Source organism: Peromyscus leucopus, chromosome 19 (genome assembly GCF_004664715.2).
Source record: "Peromyscus leucopus breed LL Stock chromosome 19, UCI_PerLeu_2.1, whole genome shotgun sequence".
NCBI lineage: Eukaryota > Metazoa > Chordata > Mammalia > Rodentia > Cricetidae > Peromyscus > Peromyscus leucopus.
The window spans coordinates 43,797,170-43,808,631 of NC_051079.1; the positions used below are offsets into that span (position 1 = coordinate 43,797,170).

The 11,462-nt window shown below is 44.6% G+C and overlaps 1 protein-coding gene across 1 annotated transcript in view; it reads right to left on the reverse strand.

Annotated features, from left to right (window-relative positions):
* Positions 1-674: 674 nt before the first annotated feature.
* Positions 675-11,462, reverse strand: part of Aldh7a1 (aldehyde dehydrogenase 7 family member A1) — a 42,698-nt gene continuing 31,910 nt past the window's right edge. The window contains exons 12-18 of the mRNA XM_028888314.2: positions 8,743-8,827; positions 7,183-7,289; positions 5,493-5,609; positions 5,237-5,334; positions 5,017-5,090; positions 2,345-2,420; positions 675-925 (exon numbers count right to left, since the gene is read on the reverse strand). Coding sequence (XP_028744147.1) covers positions 871-925; positions 2,345-2,420; positions 5,017-5,090; positions 5,237-5,334; positions 5,493-5,609; positions 7,183-7,289; positions 8,743-8,827 — 612 coding nt within the window. The 3' untranslated portion in view covers positions 675-870. The remainder of the gene's footprint in view (positions 926-2,344; positions 2,421-5,016; positions 5,091-5,236; positions 5,335-5,492; positions 5,610-7,182; positions 7,290-8,742; positions 8,828-11,462) is intronic.

Consider the following 11,462-nt stretch of genomic DNA (forward strand, 5'->3'; position numbering starts at 1 on the left):
TTCCCAGTGAGCCCGTAGACACTCAGCAGTGACCTCCCCTGAGTGCACTGTGAGTACTCAGACTGAGAAGAAACTCGTGAACAGCTGCACAAGACTGTGGCTCTGGCATTCAGTCTGAGGTCACTCAAGGCACCCAAATGTACTTTCATGAGTGACTTGAGTCCCAGAGTTCCCAGCAGGTGACAAGTTCCGGGACAAGAACAAAGGTCTATCTATCCCGACCCATTTCTTTCTGTTAGACACAGTCATGAGCACGAGTCATAAGCAGGTGAACACCCTTTGTTATTCAGCATCTTTTGTTGTTGTTGCAGTGCTGGGAATTGAACCCAGGACTTCACACATGGCAGACAACCATTCAGAAGTGAGCTAAATCCCTCACCTTACCCAACAATGACCCACTGTCATTTGGAACACTGCAAATCATAGACATGAAACTGTGCTGTGGTCCCTAGCATGTGAGGGGTACCTCTCCCCTTCGATCCCTGCCAGAGGAGGGGACCATGAGCATTCACTGCTCAGAAGACAGCCTTCATCGTTCTACTGCAAAGACTCTTCCGCTTGTCTATTCCGTTTCCCACATCCCCAACCGCCCATGATGGCATGCATGTACTTAACTAAGAAACAATTAACTGTAATTAAAAAAGGTAATTAGTGACAGAAATCCACCAAACCCATATTTTGCTAAATGTAACTAGGTTGAAAATATTTAATTTGAATTTATATAAAATGAGTATCTTGATTTAGTCAGGTTTGGGGCTCACTGGAGATTAGTCACTGTTGTACTCAGAACGATCAGGGCAAATCAACGTTTTCTTGGGCTTCTTCAGAGCAGCCGCGGGAATGGCTAAGTTATGCCAAACTGAAGCATCATCACTCAAACTTGATGCCTTGAGCCAGAGGAAGGTCCCTGCTGTAGTTGATGGTACTGGGGAGAAGAGAATTAAATGAATGACAGTGTATATATAATATAGAATATTTCTATAACATAAAGACATAGGCCTATTTATATTAACAACTTACAAGTTGGTTAAAAAAAATAGTATACAATGTCAGTGTGACTCCTTACAAAAGGAGAAATACAAAAGACTGGGAGACGCCCATCACCTGTTACCCACAGTGTTTCTTTTGATCATAATGTAAGAACATGAGCAATTTAACTTTCTTTCTCAATAACTTGTATTGCATTATAAGGGGAAATGCAAATATTCCCCTTATTTATTAGTAGGAATGTAGTCATTTTTAAGGTTTTTTACTTTGCTTTTGTTTGTTTGTTTTTCTCCTTTTCCCAACCTAGGATTTTCTCCTGAGAGGCAAAGCATCCTAAGTCAATGGGCTCTGAAAAACCAGAACTAAGTATTTCCCTACGTAGTTCTGAGGGCACAGGAAAAGACAGAGGTCACAAGGGAATGCCATGGAAGAGAAGCCAGCATCCAGCATGGCAGGTAGCAGAGCTGGAGATGTGAGGGCACCAGCTGAGGCCTCAGGAGCCTCACCCAGAACTCTTCCCAACTGAGCACGGCAATGACCGGGCATCCGAAGTGACTGTACATGCCTACGGGCCACTTCCACCCACGTAGGCCAGAGAACACAACAAAGATAAAACAAGTCCCAGGCAGCATCTCCAGAAGACGCCATGTATGTTCAGGCAAACGCCCTAACCAACTTGGCCTCCGGAGTCCTGCTCATACTTCCAAGCTGGTCCCTAAGCTTGCAGGCCAGACCCCATGCTCCTCTCTGCTTCACTATACAAGAAAACTCCATCATAGGAGACATGGAAAGGTTGGCTCCTTCCGCCTCCTCATGCGGAGTGACCCAGTGTTCTGATCTACCTAACCTCTGGGGGAGAATCCAACAAGGAATTCCACAGTCAGTTGCTAGGCTAGACAAGGAGGCTAGCAGGGACGGTTAAAGGTGAGTGTCTTTCACTGCAAATGTGTGGGAGCCACTTTTTTAGACCTTTTTCTGATTTGGGAATATTTGCATATCCAGGAGACACCTTGACAACGGGACTCAAGTCTCGACCGGAAGACCATCCTGTTTCATGTTCCTCTGTACACACACTGCCTTAGGCAAGTGTTTACATTCCTAGTACACCTCCATATGACTGCCACTCATCACGTGACCAGCTAGGGAAATTTTCACGTGTCATGCACTGAAGAATTTTTCAGATTTGGGAGCATTTGGGATTAGCGGTACTTAACCTGCAGTGCAGCACACAGCTAGAGTCCAGAAAAGTCAAACCCAGAGAAACTGAGCACAGAGAAAAAAAAACAGGAAGACAGAAGGGCAGGAACCCTCTCCGAAGGCTTCAAGAGCAACCCTCCTCCCCGGAGCCTTCCCTTACCATGTAGACCTCCGCATGTACTGCTTCCAGGCATCACTGCCAGACTCTCTGCCTCCGCCAGTGTGCTTCTCTCCACCTATGGAAATGCAAAATCATCTCACACGTCTCCTTTGGCCCTCAGAGGACGCCAGAGCTATCGGATTACTAATACTGTATTCGTAGGGTAGTACGCACCTATAATCCCAGCCCTCAGAGACTGAGGCAGGAAGACTATGAGTTCAAGACCAGCCTGGGATAAATAAGATATATGAAGTGCCTCCCTCCCCAGAAAAAGAGAAGCAGAAGAAAGTGGAGGAGAAGGAAGAGGTGGGGGCGGTGGTAGCTGGAGAGACGGCTCAGTGGTTAGGAGCACTGTCTACTCTTGTGTTGGACCCAGGTTCAGTTCCCAGCACCCATGTGGCAGCCCACAACCATCTGTAACTCCAGTTCCAGGGTACCTGGCACCCTCTTTTTGGCCCCTGCAGGCACCAAGCATGAAAGGGGTACTCATATATACATGAAGATAAACACACATAAATCTTAAAATTTTTTTAAATTAAAAAAAATATATATAAAAAAGGAAGAAGGAAACCAACACAGAGACCCGGAGCTGAACAATGTGCAGAGAGTAAGAGACTTTGGAGCACTCAGCATCACCAGACCCCGCCCCTCAGGGATGTATGTGGATGAGGAAGCAGAAAGACTGTAAGAGCTGGATGGAGGTGCTGGGTGATAAGCAAAGTGTCTTCCAAACACACAGAACTGATGCACTAATGAGCACAGAGACTGCCGCAACACACACAAAACCTTCACAGGTTCAAGCCAGATGGGATCCCAGCACCAAAAGGGAGAAATGAAGACTGGGCCCCACGCCTAACCAAGCAACTCTTTGCAAGGGATCCCCAACGGCAAAGGGAAGGTCAGCTTTCTTCAACGGCATGGCAGTGTGCACATCAACCGCACTCCACATCAGGCCCCATGCTCGGGAGTAGGCAGCCAGAACAAAGTGAACTCCACGGGGTTTCTCTAGAATTTTTATTTAGTTTTGGCATTTTTTTTGGGGGGGGGGTCTTATTGGTCTTTTGCTTGTTTGATTTTCATGTATATATGTTTAACGAGACAGAGAGAGAGAACAAAGTTGGGTGAGTAAGAAGGTGAGGAGGTTCTGAGAGGCCACTTATTTTTACTATACTTTGTGTTTTATTTTGGGTTTTTTGTTGTTTTTTTTCTTGTTTCAGACTGGGTCTTTCTGGCCTGGTACACAGTCCAGGCTGGCCTCAAATTCATGGCAATCTTACTGCCTCAGCCTACAGAGAGCTGGGATTACAAGCATGTGCTTGTTTTTCCTTTTTCTATTACATTGATTTATTTTGTGTATGTGTGTTCATGAGTGTTCATGCCACAGTGTGAGTGTAAGGACCAGAAGACAACCTCCAGGGTCAGTTCCTTCCTTCTACCATGGGGGAGTTGGATCCACATTCTCAGGCCTGATGGCAAACACCCTTGCCCACTAAACCATCCTGCTGGCCCCACTATGAATAAGTTTTAACAGTTAAGCTTAATACTTGCAAAAAAAAAGAAAAAGAAAAGAAAAAAAAAAAAAAAAACCTCTACCACTAAACTCATAGCGCCCAGGAAAAAATAATGACTTAGTATTTCATCTAATGAAAGATAATATGAAGAGGGAGCAGATAAAATCCTGAGCGAATGCATACTGTTGATATGAGCACAGCCATTCCAAGGACCAGAATACCTCAGACCCATGAGAATGGCAAGGCCTTCCCTAGGTCCAAGCATAGGTGCCCACCAACAGTTGACCTTTAGCTAAAATCTGTGTGTGCAGAACATTGAAGTGCAACTCCTTCATCCTGAGGACTGCAGCCTGAGACTGTTCCCCACAGGGCTTCCTGTGGACATTAGCTAACCTCCTCCTGTTCACACTATATGTAATAAATGAATGCACTGAGTTCCCAGGCTGCTGCTCGTGGGTCTCCATCAGAGCTCAGAGCTTGTCTGTATATGTGTCTGTCATCTTTATTTCTCAACTCCCAGGTCAATTTCTAAGTCCACTTTACACGTGTATTTGCAAATGTTTTGTATTTTAAGTTTCCTGGTGTTGAAGTAAAAGGTTTTAACTTTTCTTGGTCTGGGACCTTCTGCCTAGAAAAAACACTGAATTTCAAGGTTCATATATCTTAAGCTAAAGCCCCTGCTCCAACATAAAGCAGAACATGAGGACCCTGGTAAGAATCTGAGTTGGAGCACAGGGTCTTTCAGGCATGCTAGATCACAGGTTATTACAGAATATAAATTGTGTTTCCATTTCTTGTTTGGTTTGTTTTGGTTTTTTTGGTGTTTTGAGACAGGGTTTCTCTGTGTAGCCCTGGCTATCCAAGAACTCACTCTGTAGACCAGGCTGACTTCAAAGTCAGGAGATTCACCTCCCTCTGATGCCCAAGTACTTTGCTGGGATTAAAGGCGGTTGCCACCACGGCTCAGCTTGTGTTTCCGCTTCCTGACAAACTTCTAAAGGTAAACACTACTGTCGCTTTGCTGCTCCATGTGGAGAGGGTTAATGAGGGCAGAGGCTCAGCTTAGTAACAGTGCTGGCCTAGCACTCACGACAGCCTCGGTTCCGTCCCCAGTACCAAAATAAACGCATCTTTAAAAAGGAAAAACGAGTCTCTACATACCAAAGGCACCGCCAATCTCAGCCCCGCTGGTAGGAATATTGACGTTCACAATGCCACAGTCGGAACCTTTGGGTCTGTGTGTGTGAGGAGAGGGACAGTGAGAACACAAAGGAATCAACACAAAAGAGAACAAAGCCTGCACATTCGGCTCTCACCGTGAACACAATCACTCACCGCTCAAACGTACATAAACGTTCAAACCAGACAAAGTCATTCATACCCAAGCCAGCGGAAGATTCTGCCCAAATCCTTGGTAAAAATACTACTCGAAAGTCCCTGCTTCACTTCGTTATTCCAAGCGAAAACCTCTTGTTCATTCTAAAATAACAAGACCGGAAGCTGTTAGTGTTCCTGCTGTTACTGTGCTCGGGTCAAAGCTCATTTCACGAAACAGTTTTAGTGCACAAAAAAAAACCAAGAGTGAATGCTTTGCCATATCTGCTTTCTTTCACGGTTTGGATCTTTTCTTTCTTTACCTTGAACTTGAAGATATAGAGAATTGGGGCAAAAGTCTCCGTGTGTACGATCGGTGCGTCATGGGCAAGGCCGGTCACAATGGTGGGTTCCACGTAATTGCCAGGATGATCCATGACCTTAAGTAGAAAGATGAAATGAGGAATGGATGGAGTTCCTTTTCCATGACTTGGGGTCAGAGGATATCATCCCTGCCCACGTTTATGAGGAGAAAAACAAAACAGCATTTACAGGTAAACTATTTCTCCAAAGCAGCATCCTGTTTGGAAAGAAAATGGCCTCCTGCCCCTATTTGTCGGAGAGAAGACAGAAAAAGGAGTTTGGAGAGGAACACCATGCTGTGTGCCACAATAAAGTTATGTGGTGGGGCAGACTGCTGAAATGCTATTTTTAAGTTAATTTTAAAATAGGCAATCTGCACCCATTGTGTATTGATTTAATAGTGTTCACCCAAATTCATACACTGAATGTGACCAACACTCAAGAGTGATGGCATCTGGACATAGGACCCTCAGGGAGGCCACCAGTGGAGTCAGCAGAATAGGCCTAATCCAATCCAGCCAGTGTCCCTTGCCCTTTGGGGGAAGGTCATGTGAGGACTCATCCACAACCCAGAGGGACTTCACCAGAAACCAACTCCATCCTCCATCAGCACTCTGCTACTGGTCTTCAGTGTCCAATGTTCCCAAACCAGTTTCTGATAATTTGTTATGCAAGCCCCAGGGAATTCATACACATTACCTAAACACCGAAAATGTGCATTTGTAACCAATTTCCCCAGAACCTCTCCACCTAGTGGATGACTGTCTTTTCTCCTGAAGCCCTCCAGCCCTCAAAGCTCCGCATCAACCCTGCACTCTAAATGGTTCACATGCAACTCTATCTGTTCCTCCATGGGCCGACTGAACCATGAACTTAAGTCTCACATAAGGGTGGACCCCACTTCTGTAACGATTAGGTTAAATTCTGTACAGAAAGCTCCATATAAGAAAAAATGTGCGTAAATATACACCCACACGGTGTCCAGCTGGATGTGAGTGCCTCCACTCTGGGGGAATCTGCTTTCGGACTGCCTCGCAAGAACTGCGTCTCCATGAATTTTAAACTGAATGAAATTAAGCAGACTATAAATGAGGTGCACACTCTTTGCACAAATAAAGGCAACAAATCCATGAAGCAAAGGCCCTCGCTATCCATTGAAAGAACTGAAAATATAGTTCTCAATGGGTGTGATGACACCTGCCTTTAACCCCAGCACCCCAGAGAGGCAGGGGCAGGCAAATCTGAGTTCCAGGCCACCAGAGTTATGAAAGATGGTGTCTCAAACTACAACAAAAATGTAGTTCTCCAGTGTTGACAATAACAGTATGTGTTTTTGTGATTTCTTCCCTTAACTATCTCAACCAGTAAACAGGAATCCTAACTACCCTGCATACAGTCTTGTGCTACAGCTCACCCAGATCCCTTCCATACCAAGTCCTAGGGCCTAACCCCAAGGCGACTACGACTGAGTTTCTTCTGTGTCTCAAGCCTATTCTATCACCATTCATTCCTCATAACCCCTTTCCCCCTTCTGACGGGGCTGGGGAGAAGAAAAGCATCCATCTGGGACCCTTGACCAGTTCTTCTCAGCAGTCTGTGTGTTCAAGGGAAGCAGCGAGGCCGTCCCTCCCCGCCCACAGCGCTCATTACCTTGCCCCCATAGACCACTGTGCCTCCTTCTTTCTTTGCTTCTTCCACGGCTCTAACAAACATGGTCACTGCCTGTTTGGTATGGAGGGGTCCATAGAGAATATTCGCTGGGGAGAGAAAAGGGATGCTCTTCATTTTGCCCTCAGTAGCATCATTTTATTACGTAAGTGGCTTTCCAAATTAACAAGCTAAGCCCTCCTCCCTATATCCTCAGGTAAGAGCAGGAATCAGCAACTTTTTCTGAGAAGGATCAGATGCTTAACATCTTACGCTTTGTATCAAGTATGTAGCTTCCAACCCAACTACTCAACTCTGAGAGCTGCCACCACGATATGCAAATGAGTAGGGGTGGCAGGGAGGCAGACATAAACAGAGGGTAAACCAAATAGCTAATGACAGTGTGCCCACTCTGGAAGACCATTATAATCTCTGTGGCTACTGTGCATGCAGTTCATGGGGTAGACTAACCAGTTGCCAGAAACTAGAGCATTGAAGTAACCACAGGGAGGGTTAGGCCCCTGCAAGGATGTATGCAGTCGGCCATGCAAAGACCTCGCAAAGATTGTTTCTAGCAGAGAAAAATAGCAGTGAAGAGTCAGGAATGCTTGAAAACCCCAGAAAGTCGGACAAGTGCAGCCCAGGCCAAGTGGACACGGGTCTAGTGGACAATAAGGAAGGCGGGAGGCAGGTGCAGCATCATAAAAGTCGGGGAGTCAGCCACAGAGGGAATCTTGATTTTAGGCTAAGCACAGTGAGATTCACTGGACTGTCCCAAGCAGAAGGGTGAATTATGGTTCTCTAGAGAGACGGCTCAGTAGTTGAGAGCACTGGCTGCTCTTGCAAAGGACCTGGGTTCAATTTCCAGCACCCACATGGTGACTCACAACCACCCAGTTTCCGGAGACCCAATGCTCTCTTCTGACCTCTGTGGCACCAGGTATACATACATACACATAGGCAAAACATTCATACATGTAAAATAAATCAATCTAATTTAAAAACAAAACAAAACATTCTGGTTGCTCTGGGAGACAGCCGTGGAAGCAGGCAGGTCTGGGGACTCGAACACTTTCCCTGCAGATGGTGGTGCCTTGGAAAGGATAATAGCAGTAAAAAGAAAAAGAACTCAACCATCACCCCATCCAACCAGGACCACATCCAACCATCACCCCATCCAACCATCACCCCATCCATCATCACCCCATCCAACCAGGACCCATCCAACCAGACCCCATCCCCAGACCCCATCCAACCAGACCCCATCCAACCATCACCCCATCCACCATCACCCCATCCAACCAGGACCCCATCCAACCATCACCCCATCCAACCATCACCCCATCCAACCAGGACCCCATCCAACCATCACCCCATCCAACCAGGACCTCAACTCTTACACATGTCAAGTAAGAGACCCTAACCTAGGAAGATGTCATCGAATGTCCCTCAGACCGCTCAGAAAAGGGTATGCCACCACCATCTCCAACTCAGAAGGTCAGAAATATAGGTAACACCAGCTTTCAAAAGGGGGATAACTTAATAAAAGAACCAGCTACTCACGGTCCCAGGGGTTCCCAACACGGATCTGTGAGTAGGCACCTTTCAGTCTTTGTACAACTTCCTCATGGATGCTTTCGTGCAAAAACTATGTAAAGAACAAGCATTCAGGGGGACAGCAAAATGAATATACAAATCTTGAGACAGTAAGTAAGTTCTTTTTTTTTCTAATTTTTTTGAAGGTTTATTTATTATGTATACAGTGTTCTACCTACTTGCCAGAAGAGGGCACCAGATCAAATTACAGAGGTTTGTGAGCCACCAATTACAGAGGGTTGTGAGCTACCAATTACAGGGGGATTGTGAGCTACCATATGGTTGCTGGGAATTGAACTCAGGTCCTCTGGAAGAGCAGCCAGTGCTCTTAACCTCTGAGCCATCTCTTCAGCCCAGTAAGTAAGTTCTTAACGGTACTGATTAGTAACCACTAAAATACTATAATCTCTGAAAACAAACTAAAACCATGTTCTTTTGTTTTGTTTTGTTTTTTGTTTTTCAAGACAGGGTTTCTCCGTGTAGTTTTAGTGCCTGTCCTGGATCTTGCTCTGTAGACCAGGCTGGCCTCGAACTCACAGAGATCCACCTGGCTCTGTCTCCCAAGTGCTGGAATTGAAGGTGTGCACCACCACCGCCCGGCTAAAACCATGCTCTTAATCATATATTTTCTGGTTTTAATATTAACTACATGAAAATAAATCATCTCTTCTAGGTGGATGTTGAAATAAAACCATAAAGCAAAGCTGGGATGCAGGTTGGTTGGTCATATGATGATTTTAGCATTCAGGAAACCCTGGTTTTGATCCTCAGCACCACATGTCAGGTGTGGTATATCATGCCTATAAGCCCAGCATTAGAAAGATGCTGGAGGGTCAGAAAGAAGTTCAAGGCTATCCTCAGCTACACAGTAAGCTTGAGGACAGCCTGGAATACATGAGACCCTGTCTCAAACAAAAAAAAAGCACCCTAAAAAGCAACCAAACACTATAAACCATGTCTGTATCAAGTTTCTAAGAACCTGACCTGCTAAGCTACAAAACTCCATTGTTCCTGTTTTTATACTACAGAAGTCATCTATCAATTGACTTGGGTGTATCTATCCCACACTGTAGCTGTGAGTCAGGTAAACATGGGACTCAGCATAGCTGAGTCACCAGAAGCACTGAGCCTCAGGTTTTGAAGGTCTCCAGCCAGCATCAGACTAGGACATCCATATATTTCATGCTCTATTCCTAGCGGCAGAGGAGGACTTACCAAACTGTCCAGTTTCCCATTCTCTGTTAGACTCCACGTAGCAAGTGAACTGTCATTCTGGGAACTAGTCATGGAAAGACTGCTAAGTGGCTGTAATTTTTTTCATATGAATCACTGTCACCATGGAAGTCAATCTATTTAACACTAAATACAGAGCATAGCTACATATATTTGCTCCAAGATTAAAAAGTGAGTCAATTACATTGACTGATTTTCGTATGTTGAACCATCCTTGCATCCCTGGGATGAATCCTACTTGGTCGTGATGGATGATTGTTTTGATGTATTCTTGGATTTGGTTTGCCAATATTTTGTTGAGTATTTTTGCATCAATGTTTATGAGGGAGATTGGTCTGTAGTTCTCTTTATTTCTGTGTGGTTTGGGTATCAGGGTAATTGTAGCCTCATAAAAAGAGTTTGGTAGTGTTCCTTCTGTTTCTATTGTGTGGAACACTTTGAAGAGTATTGGTATTAGTTCTTCTTTGAAAGTCTGGTAGAATTCTGCACTGAAACCATCTGGTCCTGGGCTTCTTTTGGTTGGGAGACTTTTGATGACTGTTTCTATTTCTTTAGGGGTTATTGGTCTATTTAAATGGTTTATCTGGTCCTGATTTAATTTTGGTATGTGGTATTTATCCAGAAAATTGTCCATTTCTTCCTGGTTTTCCATTTTTGTGGAGTACAGGTTTTTGAAGTATGATCTGATGATTCTCTGGATTTCCTCATTGTCTGTTGTTATGTCTCTTTTTTCATTTCTGATTTTGTGAATTTGGGTGCTCTCTCTTTGCCTTTTGGTTAATTTGGCTAGGGGTTTGTCTATCTTGTTGATTTTTTCAAAGAACCAACTCTTTGTTTCATTGATTTCTTGTATTGTTCTCTTGTTTTCTATTTCGTTGATTTCAGCCCTCAATTTGATTATTTCCTGGCGTCTATTTCTCCTGGGTGAGTTTGTTTCTTTTTGTTCTAGAGCTTTCAGTTCCGTGGCAGCTTTTTAATGTAAATGCAGCCACATTTTGTCCCTAAAACTTACTTAGTTCTAGTCTTTCACTATAGTGAGAGCCACAAAATTAATAGAGATGTATTTCTAAATTGAAATCCAACTCAATCTAGTATATAAATTAAACAACCTACACCCCCACACTGAACACACTGAGGCTAAACAACACATCCTTATACAGGGAGGTGTGTGTGTGTGTGTGTGTGTGTGTGTGTGTGTGTGTGTGTGTGTGTGTTAAAAACATCACCCAAGTTAAACTCAAACTCCTGGGCTTAAAGGACTCTCAGACCTCAACCTCCAGGTCCTAGGGCTGCGGGTGCACATCACCACCTCAGCTCAAACATATACTAAGGAGAGAATGGACATGACAGTCACTTGCTTTTCAATAAGCCATGTCACATCAGGTGAGGCCCAAACTTAAAATACTTGAAATGTTTATGCAAAAGCAAACGCACTGTTTAGCTAACCGTTTTAG